The sequence below is a fragment of the Podarcis raffonei genome, chromosome 16 (assembly GCF_027172205.1).
Source record: "Podarcis raffonei isolate rPodRaf1 chromosome 16, rPodRaf1.pri, whole genome shotgun sequence".
NCBI classification, from domain to species: Eukaryota; Metazoa; Chordata; class Lepidosauria; order Squamata; family Lacertidae; genus Podarcis; species Podarcis raffonei.
This window is the reverse complement of record NC_070617.1, coordinates 4,317,658-4,341,172: the sequence shown is the minus strand read 5'-3', so window position 1 is coordinate 4,341,172 and position 23,515 is coordinate 4,317,658. Positions and strand designations below refer to the sequence as shown.

The 23,515-nt window shown below is 48.4% G+C and overlaps 1 protein-coding gene across 1 annotated transcript in view; it reads right to left on the bottom strand.

Moving 5' to 3' along the window:
• The window catches only part of LOC128404266 (putative PIP5K1A and PSMD4-like protein), a 57,196-nt gene continuing 33,681 nt past the window's right edge, over positions 1 to 23,515 (bottom strand). The window contains exons 12-27 of the mRNA XM_053369760.1: positions 22,946 to 23,030; positions 21,611 to 21,748; positions 20,723 to 20,852; positions 18,841 to 18,869; positions 18,140 to 18,206; positions 15,587 to 15,671; positions 8,117 to 8,250; positions 6,301 to 6,441; positions 5,429 to 5,543; positions 4,422 to 4,508; positions 4,224 to 4,292; positions 3,916 to 4,131; positions 2,999 to 3,107; positions 2,261 to 2,392; positions 1,190 to 1,257; positions 1 to 437 (exon numbers count right to left, since the gene is read on the bottom strand). Coding sequence (XP_053225735.1) covers positions 270 to 437; positions 1,190 to 1,257; positions 2,261 to 2,392; positions 2,999 to 3,107; positions 3,916 to 4,131; positions 4,224 to 4,292; positions 4,422 to 4,508; positions 5,429 to 5,543; positions 6,301 to 6,441; positions 8,117 to 8,250; positions 15,587 to 15,671; positions 18,140 to 18,206; positions 18,841 to 18,869; positions 20,723 to 20,852; positions 21,611 to 21,748; positions 22,946 to 23,030 — 1,773 coding nt within the window. The 3' untranslated portion in view covers positions 1 to 269. The remainder of the gene's footprint in view (positions 438 to 1,189; positions 1,258 to 2,260; positions 2,393 to 2,998; positions 3,108 to 3,915; positions 4,132 to 4,223; positions 4,293 to 4,421; positions 4,509 to 5,428; positions 5,544 to 6,300; positions 6,442 to 8,116; positions 8,251 to 15,586; positions 15,672 to 18,139; positions 18,207 to 18,840; positions 18,870 to 20,722; positions 20,853 to 21,610; positions 21,749 to 22,945; positions 23,031 to 23,515) is intronic.

Sequence of the window (23,515 nt, the reverse complement as noted above, 5' to 3'; positions counted from 1 at the left end):
GAAAATTTAAGGTTTTTATTACCCCCTAAACCGCAACCCAAAAAAGAAGAGAAGTTCTACCCACCCACCGCCACCCACCCTGACCCATAATAACCTGGTGACTCTCCCCGCCTCTCCCCAACTAGCCTGGAGGGAAGATTACGGACACTGATGGCTAGAAGGCTAGGTGAACTGGAGCATGCAGAGCCGGCGATGCTCTTGACTGCGTAACGGGGCCGAGGAGAGTTGGGGCGCCACTGAGGGCCCGTGGCCTGCCCCTCCTCCCCACATCATTTCTTCTCCTCCTCTTTCTTGTCTTTGTTCTCCTTGGAGGCCTGCGAGGCCAGGGAGCCCATGGCGTTGCGAATGGCCTCGTTGTTGGGATCGACTCCCGGCAGGTTCTCCAGGACGCTCTGCAGGAACTCGGGGTCTTGCATCACATCGTAGTCGTCCTCTTCCTGGACATGGGAACCGTCCATGAAACAGGTAAAAATCAGATTGCAAGGAATTGAAGGATTATTTGCATAAATATTGTAATATAAATAATTAGAAGTCACTTGAAAGCACCAAATAGGCCTAGGATTAAAATAGGATTTAATTGCAAGTAAGTTGGTTTTGGAACAGTAAGAAAAGAGAATAAGATAGTTAACTGCTGGAAATAATTTTAGTTTAAGAATGATATTGGAGAGCTGTTACATGCAGATACAATGAAATTCAGAAGGGAAGGATCTGAGGAAGTCAATTAACAACGTAAGAGAGATTGGGTTTTCAAGGGATATGTGTTTAAGATTTGTTTTTTGTTTTTCTTTTTTAGTAATGTGTTTTCTCTTGTGTGTGTCTTTTTTCTTTTCTCTCTGTTGTATTTGTTATAATTGTGGAAAATGTAATAAAAAAAATTTTTGGAAAAAGAAACAGGTAAAAATCAGCATCAGAGGCACTGCCAACTTGTTGACCTGTCTCAAGGTGGGTCACAATGGCCCTTGCAAGAGATTTAGTGGCACTTTGGATATAGCGTATAGCAGAAAAGATGGTGGACAACTCTGTTGGCAGGAGAGCCCCAACCTCCACCAACGAGGTACCCTTCTAGACAACAACTCAGTGCTGGCTGGGGGGTGGGAGTTGTAGTTCAGATCTAGAGGGTGCTGGTTTGGGAGAGGCAGCTCTGAGCAAGTGGATAGAGGGGGCAGAGGGAGGATCTGCGGCCACTGACCTTTGTCGGTTCTGACGTGTCCATATCAGTGCTGATATCCACCTCGGCCGACTCACCTTGTCCAAACTCTAAGAGGAGAGAAAACACGCACAGTTTAACAACCTCTTCTCTGCTACAACCAAAGCCCATAGGTGGGTTTCAAACGCCAACCAGATTAATGAAGAGCCAATCACGGAGCCTCCGCTTAAAGCAGGGGTGTCCAAGCTTTTTTCAAAGAGGGCCAGATTTGATGAAGTGAACATGTTTTTGACCTTTTCTTCGGATTGAAGTTGTTGAGCATTTTTTTAAGATTGAAGCTGTTGAGTTTTTTTCCAGATTTTACCCCAGCCACGGGGCTGGACTTTGGACATGCCTGGCTTAAAGAGAGGGAAGAGATTCAGTCTCCTTGCGGCCAACCCCGAAAACACACCATTTTTACCTCTATTATTTCAGGGTGGGGAACCTCTGGCCCTCCTAATGATCCTATCGTGTCTGAACACTGGCCACACTCCATTCCCCTCTCAACACTTCAAGCTGTTCCCCCAAACTTTGTAACCAATTCACATTTTAAGGGAAGTTTTTAATATTTGATGGATTACTGTATTTTAATATTTTGTTGGAAGCCGCCCAGAGTGGCTGGGGAAGCCCAGCCAGATAGGCAGGGTATAAATAATAAATTTTTATTATTATTACCTGAATTAAAATGGGGTGCAGCCTTCACCCTTTATTTTTTACTGTCTGCAAGAGAAATTGTTCCCCTCCTCCTGGGATGCTGCTGCTACCTGCCTCCCATGTTCCTGCATGAGCTACTGTTCGAGCACAACCCTAAAAGGAGATGAGGCTGGAACGCTTAATTCATGCAGAGTTGGAATGGGCAAGGTCCTCTGCGGCCGATACTTCTCTTCTGGGCACAACTGAGAGATACTGTTCTAGTATTTTGGAGGAGGGGGAAAATAATCCTGACTATACAAAGGGCAAGTGCTCAAGCTGCCCCCAGAGGCCTTCTCAGCAGCTGCCCTGCCCCACTGGCAAAGGTGGTGTTCCTGATCCGAAGGTAGGGCCTACGCTGGGTGCTTCTCGCCTGCGACTCACCGGCTCCTTGGAGAGACATCTGCATGGCGTAGGCAATCTGTTCTTCTTCGGTCATGGTGCTGAGGTCGGGGAGGCCAGCTCGGCCGAATTCCTGTTGGCCTATGGTCATCTTGAGCAGGGCGTCGTCTGAATCTAGAGCACAAGGAAACACGAGGACCCATGTTTGAGGGAAGACGATTCGGTGCCAGATCATATTGCAAGAGATCTTACCCTCTGGAGCAGGAGGAAACAAGCTTGCTCCCTCTTCCATGTGACAGCCCTTCAAATATTGGCTACCCCATCTCCTCTCCGTTTCCTCTTTTCCAGGCTACACATACCTAACTCCCTCAACCGCTCCTCATCAGGCTTGCTACCCAGACTCCTGATCATCTTGGTTGCTCTTGTCTGCACAGCCTCCATCTTGCCTAAATGAAAAACTTGGATTCTTTTCCAACCCTCTGGCACATGGATGAACCTGGAAGGGACTTGATTCCAAGCTGACTGAAAAATCCATGCTCTGGCTTCCCCCTTCTTAAAAATGTAGAAACTCAGCCTAGCCAGTCCACATATCTAAATATCAGCCCCATAAGGGACAGTAGCCTGGATATGGGGCAGGGGTTCCCCAAAGCTGGTCATTTACAGCCTGTCTTTCTGCACACAGCCTCCGAGGTGGTTCAGAGTTATTTGACTTGACAGGAAGGAAAGGAAAGTCAGGTCACTTCGCCTCCCGATTCCCCCGGCTCAAACCCCTTTTCTTACCATCTGCACCAGAGGTTGGGATCCCAGCTTCTGCGGCAGATGCTGCCGCAGCCCTGCGAGCTTCCTCTTCCTGCCTCTGCCGTTGCTCCTCCATGGACACCCGGAGTGCCTGGGAGGGAAAACAAAACAGACAAACCAAGGTGGCCAAATGAGGCACAGGGGCTGCTAAACCAAGGAGCGTATCCCAAACGTAACACAGAACGGCGAACACCCACATCAAAGCATCACCCCCCAAAAAGTATCTCAAGAACCGCAGTTTATAAAGGGTGCTGGGAACTGTAGCTCTGCTAGGGACAAGCTACATTTCCTACACTTCTTATGGGGTGGGTGGAGAAATTTGTTTAGACAAGCCGACGTCCAGACAGGTATAATGCTGGTGTGTGTTTTAATCTGTTTCTTGCTCATTGCTGTTGATATTTTCAGAATGTTTTAAAGAGTTGGTTCCCCCGCCCTGTTTTTCCTGATAATTTTATTGAAGAAAAACCATCTCAAAGTACTTTACAATCAGGTGATGTATAAATTTTATGGAAATAAGTAAGTAATAGAAACATGTTCCCATCATTCCGCCCGGACACTAAGGTCCAGCACCGAGGACCTTCTGGCGGTTCCCTTGCTGCGAGAAGCCAAGTCACAGGGAACCAGGCAGAGGGTCTTCTCGGTAGTGGCACCCGCCCTGTGGAACGCCCTCCCATCAGATGTCAAAGAGAAAAACAACTATCAGACTTTTAGAAGACATTTGAAGGCAGCCCTGTTTAGGGAAGCTTTTAATGTTTAATAGACTACTGTATTTTAATATTTTGTTGGAAGCTGCCCAGAGTGGCTGGGGAAACCCAGCCAGATGGGCGGGGTATAAATAATAAATTATTATTATTATTATTATTATTATTATTATTATTATTATTATTTGTGGTGCTTACCAGAGCCAGTTCTGGGTCGGCGCTGGGGTCCACGCCAAACTCAAAGTCACTTGCCCCCAGGCCCAGCATTGCTCCTCCCTCTCCAGCGAGGATCGGGGAGCTGATGAGAGCATCAGCCAGGCTTGGCCCGGGGGGCACCGTCACCAGGTGAGAGCCCGTCCCGTCTTTGCCGTTCAAGGTGTTGATGAAGGCCGTCAGCTTGTCGGTGTTGGCTTCCTGTGGGCGGGAAGGAGAGGTCAGGAACCGACCCGGGAGTCGCAGGCAACTTAATGCAACAACAAGCCACGGGCTCAGAGAGGGCCTCTCACCTCTTCTCCAAAATTGATGATGTCCACGTTCACTTTCTCCTTCTTCAGCCGCTTGGCCAGTTTCACGAGCTGCGAGGAGAGGAGATCCATTAGGGGCGCAGAGCAAGGTGGGAGCACCAGGAGGCTTCCCGGAAAACCAGGTGCTTTGAAAAGGAGAGAGTTCCTCCCCCCGCCCCCCAGCTCCAGGTACACACTCACGTCTTTCTCATTATCCTCTACAGGGCTCCCCACAAAGGCAATGATCCGCATCTTGTGGTTCTTGCCCTGGCGATGTTTCAAAGCCAGCTGGAACAGAAGCAGCCATGTTACATGGAGAGAGGAGAGGCCCCTCTGCCCAGCCTGTCTCCCCCCATCCCTGGGTTTGAACGAACCCTTTATTTCCCCTCTCCCAGACCACTGCCAGTCAGCAGATAGACAATATTTATCTGGATAGGCCTATGATCTGACTCATTAGAAGGCAATTTCCGATTTAAATCATCCATATGTTCAGAACCATGAGGACTGGAATCTTGCTTTGTTTTTAAGGGAATGGCTGTAGCTCTTTGATCAGAGCTTTGCATACAGAAATCCCCAGGTTTAATCCATGGGATCTCCAGGAAGGACTCCCTGCCTGAAACCTCGGAGAGTCACTGCCAATCGGTGTAGTCGATACTGAGCATATCTTAAAGTTTTAAGTGTCTGTATGCTTACCACATTTATAAATTTAAAATATATTGTTGTACATTGTTTTAACTGATTGTTTTCTTTCTGGGATTATACCCCCAAGTGTGTTTTATAAGCTGGTCTCTGACCGTAATAAATTATCTATCTATCCATCTACCTACCTACCTACCTACCTACCTACCTACCTACCTACTTACCTACCTAATGGACCAATGGTCTGACTCAATGTAAGGCAACTTTGCTGTCAAGGTGTCTTTCCCTATTATGTATGACTTCAGGTGTAAGACAGGCGAGTGAGGCTTGGTCAACACAGCTCCATAGGCCAAATGGAGAGGTCTGGCAGTCTGAGGGCTCTTCGCCCTCTGTTCTCCTGCAAGCACTGACCCCGCTCTCAGGACAGACCCCTCCTCACTTGCCCAACTTAGCACGGGGCTGTTTCAGATTCCTTGCCTCTCCACTGCCCCCAAAAGGATGTTCATCTTTAGTTTAACATCTCAATTGATGGCTGCCATTGGGGGAAAAAGAGAGAAGTTGCAACTTACATGAGCAACTCGGATCCCAGTACAGAAGGTGATCTTCCCTTTGGGCTGGACCGAGTGCAGCTTAGACAGGATGCGGCCTGTGTCGGGGGTCAGGGTGGTCAACACCTCACAGTTACTGAAACAGAGAAATACACACATGGGCAGGTTGAGGATTAGGGTGTCAGAAAAGAAGAGAGGCAGAAAAGTGGGGGTACAATAACCTATCGCAGATCATGATCTGGCCTAACATGCTAAACAAAAGAACATTAGAAGAGCCCTATAGCTGTTTTTTGAATTATGGTGCTGGAGGAGACTCTTGAGAGTCCCATGGACTGCAAGAAGATCAAACCTCTCCATTCTTAAGGAAATCAGCCCTGAGTGCTCACTGGAAGGACAGATCCTGAAGCTGAGGCCCCAAGACTTTGGCCACCTCACGAGAAGAAAAGATTCCCTGGGAAAGACCCTGATGTTGGTGCTGTTGCCTTGGGGGGCTGCCTGGCTGGCACTGACCTATGGTGACAGGGCTTATTTGGTGTGAAATGCCATGGTGAAGTGTGATTTCTACCCCTCATCACTGACTTTCAAGAGGAATCTGAAAACATTCCTGTTCACCCAGGCATTTGGTGGCTGAAAGGCATTGTCCCTAGAAACTCTGACATCACAGGATACGAGAATATTTTCAACCGTAACTGACTTTAGAAAGCTTAAAAAAAAAAAAAAAAGTTTCATTTTGACTATGTTTGGTACCCTAGGCTCCTTCAGGAGGAAGGGAGGGGGCACATTAGATAAATAAATACTTCAGCATCCTGTTCTCCCATTGGTCAACCAGATGGGAAGCCGCTGATCTCCTCCTCTCTTCTGATTTTCAATGGGGTGATTTGAGCGAAACCTACTTGGCTAAAGTGATGAGGCCCACATTGTTCTCGGGGTTACTGCGGGTCTTCGAATGGCAGACGATGTTGACTGCATCTTGCTGGGCCTGGAGACGGGTCGGTAAGAAGTCCCCGTTCCTCATGTATTCGCTGTTGTCAACACTGCACCAGGCAAAGGGAGATCAGAATGAGCAACAAAATGAAAATTTTAAAATGAAGTATCACTAGATCTTTTCTATCAAAAATTGCACGAAACATTACAACAACAAACACGAAACAAAAGCAGAAAGAGTTGTATTGGGCATGAAATCAAGGGGCATGGCTCACTTAGACCTGTCCCCATGTTCAACACTCTTCTGCAGGCTCCACTCAATCCTACTTCACTCCCAGACTCCCATCAAGAGGATGTTTCCCCAACTTAGTGCCTCCCATTCAACTCTCCCCCCCCCCCCGCCCACAGATAATAAGGTAAAGGGACCCCTGACCATTAGGTCCAGTTGTGACCGATTCTGGGGTTGCGGTGCTCATCTCGCTTTACTGGCCGAGGGAGCCGGCGTACAGGTTCCAGGTCATGTGGCCAGCATGACCAAGCCGCTTCTGGCGAACCAGAGCAGCGCGCGGAAACACTATTTACCTTCCCGCCGGAGTGGTACCTATTTAACTACTTGCACTTTGACGTGCTTTCGAACTGCTGGGTTGGCAGGAGCAAGGACTGAGCAACGGAAGCTCATCCTGTCGCGGGAATTTGAACTGCCAACCTTCTGATCGGCAAGTCCTAGGCTCTGTGGTTTAACCCACAGAACCACCCGTGTCCCTCTACTGATAATAATAAATAATAATAATAATAATAATTTATACCCCACCCATCTGGCTGGGCTTCCACAGCCACTCTGGGAGGCTTCCAACAAAATATTCAAATACAATAGTCCATCAAACATTAAAAGCTTCCCTAAACAGGGCTGCCTTCAAATGTCTTCTAAAAGTCTGGTAGTTGTTCTTCTCTTTGACATCTGGTGGGAGGGCGTTCCACAGGGCGGGCGCCACCACCGAGAAGGCCCTCTGCCTGGTTCCCTGTGACCTCACTTCTCACATTAAGGGAACTGCCAGAAGGCCCTCGGCGCTGGACCTCAATGTCCAGGCAGAACGATGGGGGTGTCTGGGCAGAACAGAGACCCTCTTCCAACCCCTCCCAATTTTCCCTCCCCCCCAATTCCCCTCAATTCAAATGCACCCCACCCCTTCCTAAACAGTCCCCCCTCGATTCCCCACCCTCATAAATTTCTACCCCAAGCCACTAAGGGGATCCTGCCCCCTATGTCAAATGCACCTCCCTTCCCAGGAGACACCCCTCCTTTCCCACCCTCCAACTCACCCCAATTCTCCCCCTTCAAATGCACCTCCCACCCCCCTCCTGAGCCCCCCCCTTTCCATTCTCTTCTCCCCATGGAATCCCAGAATTCCTCCCAGGCCATGAAGGAGATGCTCCCCCCCCCCAAATAACACACCCATTCACCCCTTTGGCCTCCCCCCCCGACGTCAAACGCACCCCCTCCTCCCCCTTACCAGACCCCCTCCCAAAAAGTCCCTCAAGGAGACCCCCCTTGATTCTCCCTCCCATTTAATTCCCCCAACTAAAGACCCCCTTCCCTCCCCCCCAAAATCCCCCCTATAATTCTCGCCCCACATAGGGTGTCCCCCCCGCCTCACGTCACCCCAACTGTCTCTCTCCCCTCCCCCCCCCAAATTTACCTCAGGCCCCACCGTGACTCAGGGAAACCGGCCTCTGCCCCTCCCCCGCGCCAGCCCTGCCCCCCCCCCGCGCCCTCCTCTTCCTCACCAGACCATCGTGCTTTCCAGCACCATCGCGGCCCCTTCCCAGTCCGGGCCCAGTAAGAGAAGGAGAAGGAGAAAGACAAGCGGCAGCCTCGGAGGCCTCTTCCTTCCCCTCTTCCTCTGCCTCACTCTGTCGGCCTATCTCACCTCGCTTCTTATTGGCGGCCCGTGGTGAGGACCAATCAGAGGCGCCCTCCTTGGCAGGTCCCCGCGCGGAGGCCGACGGGAAATGTAGTCCTGCTGGTGGAGAGCGAGGCAGGCGGCCGATGGCTCCGCCCCCGCTCTGCTTGGTCCTCGGGAGGAGGAAGAGGCGCAGGCGCAGTTGCACCTCTGCCTGCCTGCTTAAATCAATGAAAATAAAACAGGGCGGCCTAGTGATTAGAGCAGTGGTGGATCTACGTTTGCGGGGGGTGGGCTGGAGCTTGATCTGTCATGGAGACCTCTTTGCAACCAGCACCAAGGTCTGGGTAACCAATGGTACCTTCATCAATGGGGTTGCTCACGAGTTTACATTTTTGGTATCCAAATTGTTGTTGTTAATAATAATATCCCTCCCATCTGGCTGGATTGCCCCAGTCACTCTGGGCAAACAACAACATATCTACTGAATCTACTGAGTTTCTACTGAACTGAGGCTGCATTTTAATGTTGTATTTTAATCTTCGTTTTTAAGTTGTATTTCAATCGTTTTTATACCTGGTGTTAGCCGCCCTGAGCCTGGGCTGGGGAGGGCAGGGTATAAATAAAATTTTTTATTATTATTATTATTATTATCATCATCATCATCTAAAAACATAATAAAAACAAGCATTAAAAGTTTCCCTATACAGGGCTGCATTCAGAGCTGTCTTCTAAAATGTTAAGTTCTTTATTTCCACGACCTCTGAAGGGTGTCCCACAGGGCGGGTGCCACAACCGAGAAGGCCCTGTTCTGACTGGTTCCCTGTAACTTCACTTCCCGCAGGCTGAACACTTAAGTACTTATTGTTAATTCCTCTCATGGCTGGGGAAACCCAGTCAGATGGGAGGGGTATAAATTATTATTATTATTATTGGTCTTGACCTCAGTTAAAAAAAGGGAGGGGGTAAATCCATTAGCCACAGCAGAACAGCCCATTTACTACAGCACCCCACCATTACAATATCTGTGCTACTGACTTTAATCTTTGGGATTGAAACATATATACCACAAAAAATTAGTTATGCTTCATGCGACTGAAACTGGGTCTACTAGCCTCAAAAACTGTAAGCAATGTGGACTAAACTTACTTCTGGAGTCCCTATGGGATAAGGGGCCCCAAATACCATTCGTTTCATAATAGATCCATCCCAAGGTTAGAGCATCAGGCTAGGACCCAGGTTCAAATCCTCCCACTCTTAAGCACTCACTGGGGGTGACCGGGGTGGGGGGTGCTGTTCACTGCCTCCCAGGCTAACCTACTTTGCAGGGATTAAATGAGGAGGGGGGGGGAACCATGTGGGCCACTCTGAGCAACTTGGATAAAAAAGGTGGGATACATAAACGCAATAAAATAAAATAATTTAATTTATACACTGCCCTTCCACCAATCACAGGGAGGCTTACAGCATCAAAACACAAAATATCATTTTTTCCTTCTACGCACAGGCTCTGAAAAAATAGTCCGTTTTGTAACATGTGGGTGGGTACATATATGTGTGTTTGCATATTGTGCTTGTATAAATCCTTGGGTATGTAAACATTTATTTATGCCTCTATGTGTTTGTGTATCTGTTCTGTGTAAATGTAATTATCAATGATCAGGGGTTGAGCAGCAGAAAATCCCAGGTCCAGTTCCTGGAATCTCCTCTTATGTAGCTGCCAGTGTTGAAACCAAAATCATCTCATGGCCTTGCTCCCAGTACATTTCCGAACACAATTCAAAGTGTTGGTGCTGACCTTTAAAGCCCTAAACGGCCTCGGTCCAGTATACCTGAAGGAGCGTCTCCGCCTCCATCATTCTGCCCAGACACCGAGGTCCAGCTCCAAGGGCCTTCTGGCGGTTCCCTCACTGCGAGAAGCAAAGCTACAGGGAACCAGGCAGAGGGCCTTCTCGGTAGTGGCGCCCGCCCTGTGGAATGCCCTTCCAGCAGATGTCAAAGCGATAAACAACTACCTGACATTCAGAAGACATCTTAAGGCAGCCCTGTTCAGGGAAGTTTTTAACGTGTGATATTTTACTGTATTTTTGGTTTTTATGGAAGCCGCCCAGAGTGGCTGGGGAGGCCCAGCCAGATGGGCGGGGTATAAATAATAAATTTATTATTATTATTATTATTATTATTATTATTATTATTATTATTATTTCAACACTACAATTTTTTGGTTGAGAAAAAATGCCTCTGCTACCCTTACAGGCCAAGGTTGGAAAATCTCTTTGGCTCTATGGTTCAGATCCATCTTCCTTGTGGGCCAGATCTGGTGGCTGGGGCAGCAGGGCCACCGACCTGTCAATCACCTGACATCACCATGACTTAGCCAAAGTGGAGGTATGGGTACATCCCAGAGTCAAGGCAGGATTTAACGGCACCCTCCTGCCCATCAAATAACATCATGAAGGATATCAGCTGATGGACTTGAGTTGGAGAAAACAGCCTCAGGGGCCATTGGGACCCAGCTACCCTCTGATGTAGCCTTAGAAGAAGGGTGGGGAATGCTTTCAGCACAAGGGCCGCATTGCCTTCTTAGTAACCTCCTGAGGGCCAGAGGCAAAAGTGTGCAGAGCAACTAATGCAAATTTTATAGTTTTATAGTAGGCTAGTTTGGAACCGGGACACAGGTGGCGCTGTGGGTTAAACCACAGAGCCTAGGGCTTGCCGATCAGAAGGTTGGCGGTTCGAATCCCCGCAACGGGGTGAGCTCCCGTTGTTCGGTCCCTGCTCCTGCCAACCTAGCACTTCGAAAGCACGTCAAAGTGCAAGTACATAAATAGGTACCACTCCGGTGGGAAGGTAAACGGTGTTTCCATGCGCTGCTCTAGTTTGCCAGAAGTGGCTTAGTCCTGCTGGCCACATGACCTGAAGCTGTACGCCGGCTCCCTTGGCCAATAAAGCGAGATGACTGCCGCAACCCCAGAGTCGGCCACGACTGGACCTAATGGTCAGGGGTCCGTTTACCTTTACCTAGTTTTGAACCACACCCCAATCTATCCTCTACCGACAAGCAAGAGACATAAACAGAGTTCACAAAGCATGCAGGCTACTTAGAGGTTCAAAGCAGGACTCAAGAATGGCGTGGCTTGGGAAAAATTCGGATAGCAACATGGAGGGAATGTAAAGGACTAAATTCCGATTCCACTCTTCCTTCTCCTCCATGGAGTTCAGAGCAGCAGGCACAGGTCTCCAATCCTCACCTCCTTTTACACTTTACAAGAACCTTGCAAGGTAGGTTGACTTTCAGGCTCCAAGGCCACCTGTGTTTCTGCTGAGACCAGGTTTATCCTGCAAGAAAACCTCCTGGATCTCTGCCCCTCAGAGCAAGGGAAGAAATCCAATCCCAGGTAAGATAAGAGCCCTATCGGTGCCTTTCAGCCGCGGGGACACCCTACTCGCGAGTAAGGAGACGACCTCAGGGAGCAGGCAAGCGTAATGTGGGCATAAAAGAAACGCACACGATCCAAATCACAGCAATGCACAAATGCGGTAGCACAGGCGGAGACTCTTAAAAGAAATAAAGACGGCTTTATTGGACCGAGTAGCACACGGCATGTTACGCCCCATCGTGTCCGACAGATGAAGCTGATAAAACAGGTGTGGGGTGTTGTTGTTTTCTGAGAGAGAAGGGAAGGGGGTTTCAACATCCATTTGAACAGGCAATGATATGCCTCAGAGTCACGAGGGGTGAGTGACAAAAATCCACGGCACGGCACATCGAGATGGGCGGCTACGAGGATGTTTGGGCAGGTCCAGGACCCAACCGTGTATTCATTCATTCTCTCTCTCTCTCTGCGCCAGAAACAAGTCATGGATGTGGCTGCGCGAAGCAGATAGTCCTCAGTTGTCCCGCCTCCGGTGACGGGAGGTAATGGCAGTCAGTCCCAGCGTTGAATGAGAAACCAGTCCCACTCGCTTCTTGAGGCTGACTTGGAGCTTTTTAAAACAGGTCCAAGGCGAGGGTTGTCTTCCCCACCCCCCAATTTTTTAAAAAACGCCAGAACTTGTGCTTGCTGCTTCCTTAAAACCCAGTCAAAGCAAAGTCATTAAATCGTAACACTATAGAAAGAACCTCACTTCTCTCGCCTTCTCTCGAAGAGCTGGTTTTCCCCCATGGAAACTGGGGGGTTTGGTGGGTGTGGAAGAATACACTTAAATACAACTTCATAAATATTAACATTATGGGGGGGGAAAACCAAACAAAAAAAAAAAGCTTGTGTTCTTTTCCTCCTCGCGGGACAAAAATAGATGATTCTGGGGATGTTTCCAAAGAGTCAAAGGGTGTCTAATATAGACATTTACGTAAAATAGAACTCTTAAAGAGAATTGTGGAGAGGGCAGAGTAAGGCAAGGAAGTAATTCCTCCAAACACAAAGCTGTGTTGTCACCTGGAGTTCTGTATGGCTAGAAAAACTGCAGGAATTTAACTACTTTTCTGCATTATGAATGCAAAATAGGATTAGTCCCTGTCCCCCTACTTTTGTTTTTTGTTTAAAAAATAGAATCAACCAATTATTCCCGACATGTCGTCATACTTCCTGATCTCTTCACCGTATCTTAAGGGATCAGGAGTGCTCCGTTCGTCCTTCCTCCCCTATTCAGGGTTAAACAAGGTACACTTGTCAAGCCTGGGCAGAGTATAATGGCTAACCCTGGTTGTCCCTAAGGTGCAGCCCACCTGTGAAAAGCGAACCATGGGTAGTCAAAAATTGGCTACACCCACAGCAGGCACTGAAAAAGGGGAGGGGGTATGTGAACTTGTGGGGCACTCCCTGTTCCTTACAGAAAAAAGAAAGCGTTTTGCTTCAAGTTTAGGTTCCGGTCGAACTTCTGCTATACATCAACATTTTAAACAGAATAAAACCGGCCTGTCTTCATAAGCCTCTAAGCTTCTTACTGTGATTACTGACAGCAAGGGGGATATAAAAAAATACATTTAGGAGAAATATAAATTCTCTTGGTGGAATTCTCTAGGGAGGAAAGGGCTGTCATGATTTCACCTTGACTGTAAATGTAGAATATTACTTTTTTATATATAAAAAAAACCAAGAACCCAAAAGTTATTGGCAAGACACAAGTTCCAAACTGCCGAAGGGGCTCCTGTTTGGAAAGTTTAGTGATTCTCTCACTAAGGTTTTATGCTGCCTTCTGCCCCACGCTCTCTCCCTCTAGTTTAAAGACCTAGTTGCTTTCTTCAGAGTCGAAGGGCATCGCAACTAGGAAACTTTTACTACGTACAAAGGAGGAAGTTGGCTGTTTTTATAAAGCAAAAGGAGCTGGAAAGCCTCGATGCTAAGATCTGAGCACAGATATATATGTGTGTGTATATATATGTATAATTAAAAAGAAACAAACCAGAAACCAGGGCATTTCAAATTTTTCTTTTTAAAAAAAGGAGGTTTATAAGTCTGGAGTCCCTTAAAGGACTTAATACTGAGAAAGGGAGGTGTCTTCCTCCCTCACAAAGGCCAGGGGGGATTAAGTTTGGTCCGCTAGTAAAATGCTGAAGGCTTAAAAACAGTCCTTGCTTCTGAGCAGACGTGCTTACAGTAGAGTTTAAAGGGGGCGAGGTGCTATCGCTTGCGCTAAAATAAAAATCAAGATTTAAAAATGAGCAAGACGTCCTTGGATGTGTGACACACACCCCCTTCGCCCCCACCAAGAGGATAGTTTCTCCCTTGGAGAAAAGGCTGTTCTTGGTGCGGCAGAAGTTTCTTGACCTAAAAACGACATACGTTAAAATAAAAAAACCCCTAAAGAACCAACACCCCAATACGGCAGTTTGAAGGGTGGGGGGTTAAATACAAGTTAAAAATAAAACGTCAACGTTCATCCTTTTGCAAAGCGTTCCAAGACCAACAGACACCCTGATTCCCCCCCCCCACTCTGCTCCCGTGGGGGATCGGGAGCACAGAGAGGAGCCCCTTCGCAGCATCGAGACGTTCTCTGCTCAGGCATTTGGGACCACCTAGAAGGGTACCTGTCCCTTCTTGCGACACAGCCTGGAAAACCCCTGTGGCTCAGGGAAGCTCTCCCGCCTGCGCCAGAGGAAACTCGGGGTCCCCCGTCAGAGACCCGGCGGGCTTCAGGAACGCTGGCGGATAACACTACTTTGCCGCAGGTGTGAGTGTGTGAGAGGAGCAGAGCCCCCCGTTTTGTCTGTTCGGATCAGTTAAAAGTTCTAGGTATCAGCAGCCTGGGAAGGGCTGGAGGTTCAGTGCTCCACAGACAACGCAGAGAGCGTGGAGGAAAGTCTTCCGCTCACGTCTAAAGAAGGAATCCACCCCATGATATTTCACTGCAAAAAAAGAAAGAAAGGGGAGTTAGGCAGGTTTCAGGAAGGTCGTGCCTGCAGCTTAGGAGGAGATTTCTGTGGTGGAGTGATGCATTGCGGGAGAAAAGGATATACCATTTTTGGAAGGAGGCAAACTGAAATATCCTTGGGAAGAAATGAATTTTTTAAAAAGTGGAAAGTAGTACCAGTTCTGGATGAGGGTGATCAGGAGCTTGGCAGCACACCTGAAGAGAGTGCAAATCCTGAATCCAGTTTGGTTCTGATCTTGTAGGGTTTTATTTAACTACTGTGGCTAAAACCAGAACTTCTCTCGTGTTACCCTGGAAGTGGGAGCTACCTTAACAGGGCAGCTGCAAGCAGCAGCGTAACTCTGGAACTCCCTGCCTATTGACAGCAGCACCTTCTCTGTACTCTTTTTGGTTTAGACAAGCCTTCCCAGACTTGGATGTAGAATGTGGATGTATGTTTTAATGTGTTTTTAGCTGATGTTTATCTTTTGAACATTTTAATAGTTGTTTTTACTGATACGGTCGTACCTCTGAAGTCGAACAGAATCCGTTCCGGAAGTCCATTCGACTTCCGAAACGTTCGGCTTCCAAAGCACAGCTTCTGATTGGCTGCAGGAAGCTCCTGCAGCCAATCAGAAGCCACGGAAGCCTCGTCAGACGTTCGGCTTCCAAAAGAACATTCAAAAACCAGAATACTCACTTCTGGTTTTTGATCGTTCAGGAGCATGAACATTCAACTCCCAAGGCGTTCGGGAGCCGAGGTACGACTGCAATTCTATTGTTTTATTCTCCTTGTAAACTGCTTTGGGATTCTTCTTTTTACAATGAAGTGGTGTGTAAAATTTATTCAACAAATAAGCACAGGCGAAGTCGTCAAGCGGCAGCCGGAGGTTTGCCAGTGCTTTGCTAGGTCTAACAGCGAGTTCCAAGAGTCCATTGCAGTTGGCAGGAGGGCACCAAGCTGGCGACCCCTCCTTCCTGTAAAAAAAGGACAACTTACAAAGCTGATCTCCGTCTCTGGCAAGTCTTCAAATTGCTCCGTCAGCTCAGAGGGACGTCCTGGTGCGGAGGGTCCTGGAGAAATGCTGAGGGGAGAGAGGGGGGAAATAAGATGCTTTAAAAAGGGGCGCTATGATTATGACGTGTGGCCTCCCCAGGTTACACTGCAAAGGCTGCTCAAAAACAGGACTGGTGTTTGTTTATGGTACCAGCTTTCATGGGCAGGTGTTTGCTACAAAGGAATCCCTCCCCCCCACAAGTGGCCAGCTGGTCGGTAGTAAGGACCTCTCCCCCAAAGAACCCCACAGTGTATCAGGCCAAAGGGGGTTCATCTTGTCTAGCTTCCTGTTCTCACAGAGGCCAACCAGTTAACCCCAAGAGAAGCTCTTTAGCAGCATGTGAGAGTCACAGAGGAGGAGACCATCAAGATGCAAGGAAATTCCCGTTGGTTCCCAGAGGGCTGCTGAGTCTTTCCTTCTCCTCCACTGCAGGAAGGGGAAAGATCAGCTCCTTGTTGATTAGTTTAATCCACAACACGCAGAAAAAAATGTCAGCCAGACCAACTGGTAAAAACCAAAGCTTCCCATTCATCATTTCCATGGAGGGTGGTGGGGAGGGGGCGTTTGAGAAGTAAAAAATGTTATTGCTGGCAACAAGAGTAACTCTTGAAGCACACAGGGGTGAAAGGTGGGATCTTATTTCTATATAGCTGCTTGCTTAGCCCTTCCCAGGTTCCTGTTGCTCTTTCTCTGATCTCGCTTCTTTTGAATCCACTTAACTTCTCCAGACCAACTCTCTGCCCCAACCTGAACCAAGAGAGAGTTCAGCTGCAGACAGAAGCTGATCTCACTAGTGGGAGAAAGTCTGCGTCTTGGCTGCAATCGCTTCCAGCTGCAGGTGGCAGTTTGATGGGATCTGAGGCTTTTCTATAAAAAGTAAGAATGGCTGCAAGCAGGAAACCTCCCCTTCTCCCTGATGAACTAGCTTTCTACAGGCAGGGGAATTAAAACTGTGCAAAAGTCTTGAGTGCAGAATTACTGGCTGAGTGGGAATTAGACCTTGCTTAATGTGACTCAACACTCCGAGAAAAGGGGGGGACCCAAACCCAAGGCAGTTTCCAACTTGCAATAAGCCCAACATGCAATTCCACGCTGGGGGGGCTGTGCCTTAAGGAATGGGGTTGATCATCATCTGTGGCCCTGCAGAGATTGCTGGAACTACCAACTCCCATCAACCAGCACGGCCAACATTCAGGGATGATGATGATGGTGGTGGTGGTGATGGGAGATGTAGTCCTGCAACATCTGGAGGGCCAGAGATTCTTCCCATTCCTGGGTATTATTGGGACACCGCACACTGATGGCTTCCTTGTCTGACAGGGTGAGTTTTTCACCTACTTGGGAGAACGTTGAACTAGCTACCTCTGAAGATAAGCTGTTTTCCTGTGACCTATGTGGAGATCAAGAGACAGACCTTTCATCATTCCTGAGACGGCTGTACTCTATTAAACACACACCAGTGACCCCCCAACTCCTTCCCTTCCCCCAAGATCTTTCGGGTTAAGGAAACCTCTCCTTTAAAAATAAAGAGGCAAGTGACGGCAGCCTCTCTAAATTGTGCTGCATTTCTATAGCCTGTTTCAGCTGACAAAACACACTACGTGCTGCGACAGCCAAAAAGGGAGATGGCAGAATAGGGGGGTATTTGTGTAGCAAGGGACAAAGTGAAATGAAGGCTTCTTAAGGAAGACGACTGCTTTAAAACACAATTGTTTTGCCGGCTTTTTAAGTCTTTCAACCCACGCATTTGCAAAACACAAACTGGCCTTTTCACAAGGTGGCACAAATACCTAGCTCCAATTTCTCTCTCTCCCCACACCCAATCTTCACAGGGGCTGGGAGAAGCTCCTCAAAAATGGGGCAATGGGGGTCGTCTAAAAGTGGATGAGAAAGAGGCGAAGGAAGAATGTGTTGTGGAAGAACCCTGAGGGGCCAGTGCAAGGCAGGGAGGCGGCCAGGCGAACTGCTCACAGACAACGCTGTTTCCCTGCCTTTGAAGCTGCGGCACCCAAACTCCCCAACACAATCCCCAGGGAGGCTCCCCTTGGTGCTGTTTCGAGGACGGGATAAGCTGCCTTGGTTTCCCCCAGGTGTTTTTGACCCTGCCTTTTCATTTCTGCGCAGTCTTCACACACCTCTCTCAAAACGTATCATTTGTATGTTTTGATTGTGGCTGTTGTTTTCTTAAGATGTCCTGGGGGTTCAATTTGAAGGGTAGGGCGGAAACCCCCAAAATAAAATAAGTTGGCTGACAGGAGTTTATCATGCCTTATTTATTTCTTTAATCCCACAATCTGTTCCGGGGTGCTAAAAACCAGATTCAGATGCACCTCCTCAGGGCTTCCTGGTTTGTGTAAAGACAGGCAAAAGCAAGGCAGTCTCCACCTCCCTTAATCTATAAGCAATTTTCTTTTCCTTTTGGAACAGTTTTTGAACTTGTGAATAAATAGAACAAAAATGCCCCACCGGCTGGTCTGCGTTATGTCTCATCTCACCTATGGCTACTGCTGAGGCTGAACCTGGTCTTGCTAGAACACATGTCTGCATAGCTCTGCCTGTAACCTAGGCAAAGATTAAAAGGGGAAGGGGGAAGGGTTAAGTGCATCATTCTGTGTGGGCGAGACTGAAAACACAGCTGGACACCAAGCTGTGAGAAACCCAGGGAAGCCGTCTGAACAGCAGCCAGGCCCAGCCTTTAGAGTCTGCTTTCTGGGGCAGCTAAAGGAGGGCTAGAAGTCTGTATGGCTGACTGAGTGGGCAGGGAGGCGGGAATAGCAGCTTCGCTGGATCAGACCAATGGCCGATCTCAAATCCAGTATCCTTCTTTCCCATAATAGTTAGTCAGATGCCTCTGGGAATCTTTTCGGTCCACATTGTGGGGCGCTCTCCATCCCAGGTGTGGGTAGGCTGGCTGCAATCAACAGGAACCTTTGCAGGATGGTTACGGGTGACGGGGAGGGCAGGGAGCAGACAAGGCATGGATTCCTGCTCTGCCCCTGCCATGTACAGTCACAGCAAAGAGGCATTTCAGCACAACGTTAAGAATAATCCAAACACCATCCAATCAGGACAGCAGAAAAGCCCCTCCTCAAGTTCAAAGGTCAAAAAGAGACATCTACTAAACCACGGTTCAGGTCTTGGCCCCCCACCCCTCACCTAGGGAAGGAGGTCTCCGGAGTCGGATCCTTTGAGGTACCTGATTTGTGAACTTCCACTCCTATAGACCTAAACAGAGAAATAAAAAGAGAGAGAAAGAGATGGAGAGAATGCCTGACTCTCAGTGGCAATGAACTCAGTGGCAAGGATCTAGGAATCTGAGCTGCTCTGCACAGTACTTTTTGGAAAACGAACAAAAACAAAAACAAAAAACAGCTGGCACGGCTGAACCAAGAAAACAAATTCTTCCTCTTTCTTTCTCCTTTATCCTGGAGAAGAATCCCACCCCTGCAATTCACAATCCAATTTCCAAGCTGCTGATTCAGCAAGAGATGCAAATAAAATTTTAATCATTAGTCCAGGAGGGATTTCCCCCCACCCTTAAAAAAAAACCACCAGCAGGTGGAGCTGCTAACTAACCCCCAACCCAGAACCACCCCTTTTTTTATTTCCTTAAATCTCCTCTTCTCATCTTGTTACATACAGGAAAGGGAATTTAAAGAGGGGGTGGAAATGGGGGTGAGGCTGGGTTGGGGATTGGTGATAAAGCAACAGAGAAGGGAAGGAACATTACATGAAAAGGGTGGCAAGAGAGAAATCAAGCTAGCTTGGTATATTTGTGTCAAGAAAGTGCAACTGCATTTCATCCAGTAAGGTGCAAAAGCGGGGAGAAGCAAGACAAGACAGACTTTTTAACCACAACTGATGAGTGACTTCAATTAAGCGCCCTCAAAAAACCTGACAGCTCCCTACCTGAAGCTGTGATTTCCCTCATCTCTGTCTCTTCATGCCATGCAAATTTTTATTTTAAAAGGGGAGATTCCCAAATGCAGGGGCTGACTCAGGTCACAAGGCCCCCAAGCAAAACTGCTTTTGGCAAAGAGCCTGTGGCAATTAAAACAGGGTTGCTGTTGGTTTTTTTAAAAAAGCTAGTCGTAAATGGCAATACTGCGGGTCGTGCAGCTGAAGACTAAGCTTAGCAGGGTGGGCTGGGCTAAATACAGGAGCAGTTTTGAAGTTGCATGCCAAAATCCTCTTGCCCCGCAAAGGCAAATCTTGAGATAATGAAGATGTTGCCAAGGGTCTTTGTGACAAAACAGCCAATCTACATTGATGTTCTGCCTGGAGACTGGGGCATCTAATGTGGCTTGCAGCCTGCTTGGATGTTTCTTCCTAAGCAAGGGGAGGTTGCGAGGGAGAAGTGAAGTCCTGATCCTACAAGCTTCTCATAACACCCCCTAAAAAGCCTTTGGGGAGCTCCAAGAACAGACCGACTGAATCAGAGCAAAAGTCTGTCTGCTCTAGTTTCCCGTCCCAAGCAGATGCCTTCCCTGAAAAGCTCACAAACAGGATGTTTTTAACACTCAATTGGGAGCCACCCAGAGTGGGGAAACTGGGGAACTCAGCCAGATGGGTGGGGTATAATTATTATTATTAATATTATTAGAGCCCCCTACACACCCAGACCCCTGAAATTCCATAGATTCCTGCCTCTGAACCTCGGGTGCGGCCTGGTGTCTGTGTCCCTCATCTCCCTGTTGAACTTCGACACAGTAGACTAAAGGTCGGCGAGAGCAGGCAGACCCCAAGCCAGACTTGCCCCACTCCTTGAGGGATGCCAGCTGGCCCACCAGCTGCCTGCTTCGAAGGCAAAAAGAAGGGGGGAGAAGGATTGGTGCAGCACACCTCAGTCACTTTCCCAAGGCGCCCACTTCCCATCAGGGAAAGCCAGCTGCAAATCTGGGCTGCCATGACCACTGCCTGCAGATCCTCAGCCCTAGACCGCAGGATGCGACAGTTAAGTTTGTAATAAAATAAACCCAGCCTCATTACAAACAGTCTTATGGCACACTGGTTTCTACACATACACACATGGAAAACCTGCGAGTCAACAAGAGGCCAAGAGCCGGGCCCAGCCTTACCTGTTGGCTGGTGAATCGTGGCTCCTGCTCCCCAAGGAGGAGGTGGATAAGGTTGTGGCAGCTGAGTCGCTGTTTATTTCCTCTGCAAGGGGAGTGTGGGGGAGAAGGTCAGGGCGGCCCAGCTGGGAACCTGAGGAAGAGGGAAAAGGGGTGGTCAAGCTTTAAAGCTGTAATTGGAGTAATTTTAATTTGTAATTTGGCATCTTCATCCTCCCCATTCTTCCTTTCAAGTCTTAGCCTGGAACCTGCCAGGATTTCTACCCTGGGCTGCTCAGCCACTCCCAGCCGGAGGAACCCTTGGCGTTGTTCCAAGCTATAGATGGGAGAGGCTTCCTCAACAGATCCCTGCTTCGCTTCAGATAGTACCATAGGAAGCTGCTTTGTACCAAGTCCGAGCTTTGGGCCAGCTTGCTCAGTGGTCTCTACACTGACTGGCAGCAGCTGCTCTCTGTCAGCCCGGCCGGGATACGCCATTGGGGATTGAACCTGGAAGAAAACGCTCTATCCACTTCCTCTGGGTCTATGCCCTACCCCACTCCATCCCAGACTAGTTTGAACAGCATCATGCTCACAGAGACAAACAGAAGTCCCACCCCTGGCTAAATCCACCACTGGGCAGAACCATTACGCAGGGAAGGGGCATGAAAGCATTTGAACAGAAGAATCTGGTCCCCCAAGAAGTCTTTCCTCTGTCTCTGCGGAGGGTTCTCACGCAAGAAGCATGAAACCTCCCCGCTTGAAGCATGGAATGCTGCAGCCGAGCAACTGATGAAGACAACTCTGGGTGTCGCCACGGCTTGTCAGGCTGGGACAGGCAGGAAGGCCTTGGTCCTGACATGCCTCCTCGTCCCCCCCATTCTCCCCCCCAACCTCTGGGGAGCCACCAACCTTGCTCGACTTCCGCCTCCATCGTGAACTGCGCTTTTGCCTCGCACAGCCCTTGCACCTGGGATGGGGCGCCACCCTGGCCTGGCCGCCGGGGAGGTCCTGCACCAGACCGGCTCTTTTTCGAAGGGGAAGATTTAACTTGGAAAGGGAAAGAGAAACCACAGACGTGTATAGCAGATGTAGCCTTATTGGCAGCCTTTGTCTTGCCTATTAAGCAAAATATATTGGGGGGGTGGAAGGATACGCAAATCACTTGAAATAGAAAGCTTTTGAAGTACCTGCGACTCAACAATAACCAAGTTAGGACCACGGGGGGGGGGAGGCGGGGGGGCGGAAATGGAACTGAAATGCCCAACATACTGTGGTTTAGGATACGGGGGAGACCTCGGTACAAATCCCCACTCAGGCCAGGAAGCTGCCTGCATGTGACCTTGGAGCCAGTCACTGCCTCTCAGTCCTCTCAAAGGGCTGTTGTGGAGACTAAGCGAGGAAGGGGAGAACCACAAGTGCCACTTTGAGCTCCTTAAGAGAAAAAAGGTGGCATAGAAATGCAAGAAATAAATGAAACAGGTAAGGTGTTAGGCCTGCACCTTCACCTCAAGGCATGGGGCCTGATCACTGGCTCTGAAGCCGGGGCTGCAGGAGCTGCCTTGTTCAAAAGTCAGCCCACTGGTTCATCGTCACCAGTGTCACGGGCTCAAACAGGCAGCAGCTTTCGGAGGTCTCCTCAAGCCCGGCAGCTTTAACCAGATAGGCTGGATAGTCAACCCAGGGGCCATCGACAGAAAAAGCCTGGCACTGTGACTGAGCTTCAGCCTCTCTCCTTAAACATCCCCACCAAAAAGCCAAACCGAGAGGTTTCAATGGCTTCTTGACCACCTGCGGCCTTCTGGGCGCTGTTGGACTCCCATCAGCCAGCATGGCTATTGCTCGTCAAGGTTTTTTAGACGCTCCAATGGTTTCTTATTGTCTTAACTTTGCAATTCTTTTTAATTTATACTGCTCTAACTTTTTGATGTTTGTTTCTCTGGGCTCCTTTGGGAGGAAGGGCAGAAAGTAAAAATAATAATAATAATAATAATAATAATAATAATAATAATAGGAATGATGATAGGAGTCCTGCAAATATCTGGAGAGGCAGAAGTCTCATGCCCTGGGCTAAGAACTGTACCATCCAGTATGGCAGGGTTTACTTTGGGTCTGCTGGGAATCCTTCCAAGGCACAAAAGCAGCAGAATTGTCACACTATTTTCAGAGGGGCCCCAGAAAAGCCTGCTAGAGCTCTTCCCATCCAGAACAGGGTACGTTTGTGACCAGTGAACCTAAGTAACTTACAAGGGATTTTCTTGAAGACAACGTTACACATGAACCGCTGGAACCTTTCCGCGTAAAAACTGGGCCGGTGAACCGAAACCGTGTCCTGCAAAACAGCAATGAAGAGCCAAACGGCAAAGAGTCACATCAAGTAAACAAGGATGAAAGCAGGTGTGAGGGGCTTTAAAGAGAACAAAAAAACAACCAAGGCAACAAAATTTAAATCGGAATAAAACCAGCAACAATTTGCCCACATAGTACAAAAAAGCCACCTCAAAAGCTGACATCTATGCAATACATGGCCAGAAAAAAACTGACCAGAAACTGATAATTCATAACAAAAGGGCCCATTGTACGCCAGAAAAGAAGTCAAAAACTGGTGCCCAAAAAGATGTTTGGTGTCAGGTGGGCTTCTCTGGAGAAACCACCCCAAAAGCATTGAGAGTTCACCCCAAAAGCTTCGCTCTATTTACTGAAAACAACAACAAACTATTACACTATCTAGCTCTAGGAAGAACCTCAAGGCAGCTAACAAATTTTTAAAAAGCCACAAAATGACTGGATCCTTGCATCTGCAGGCTCTGGTCTCCC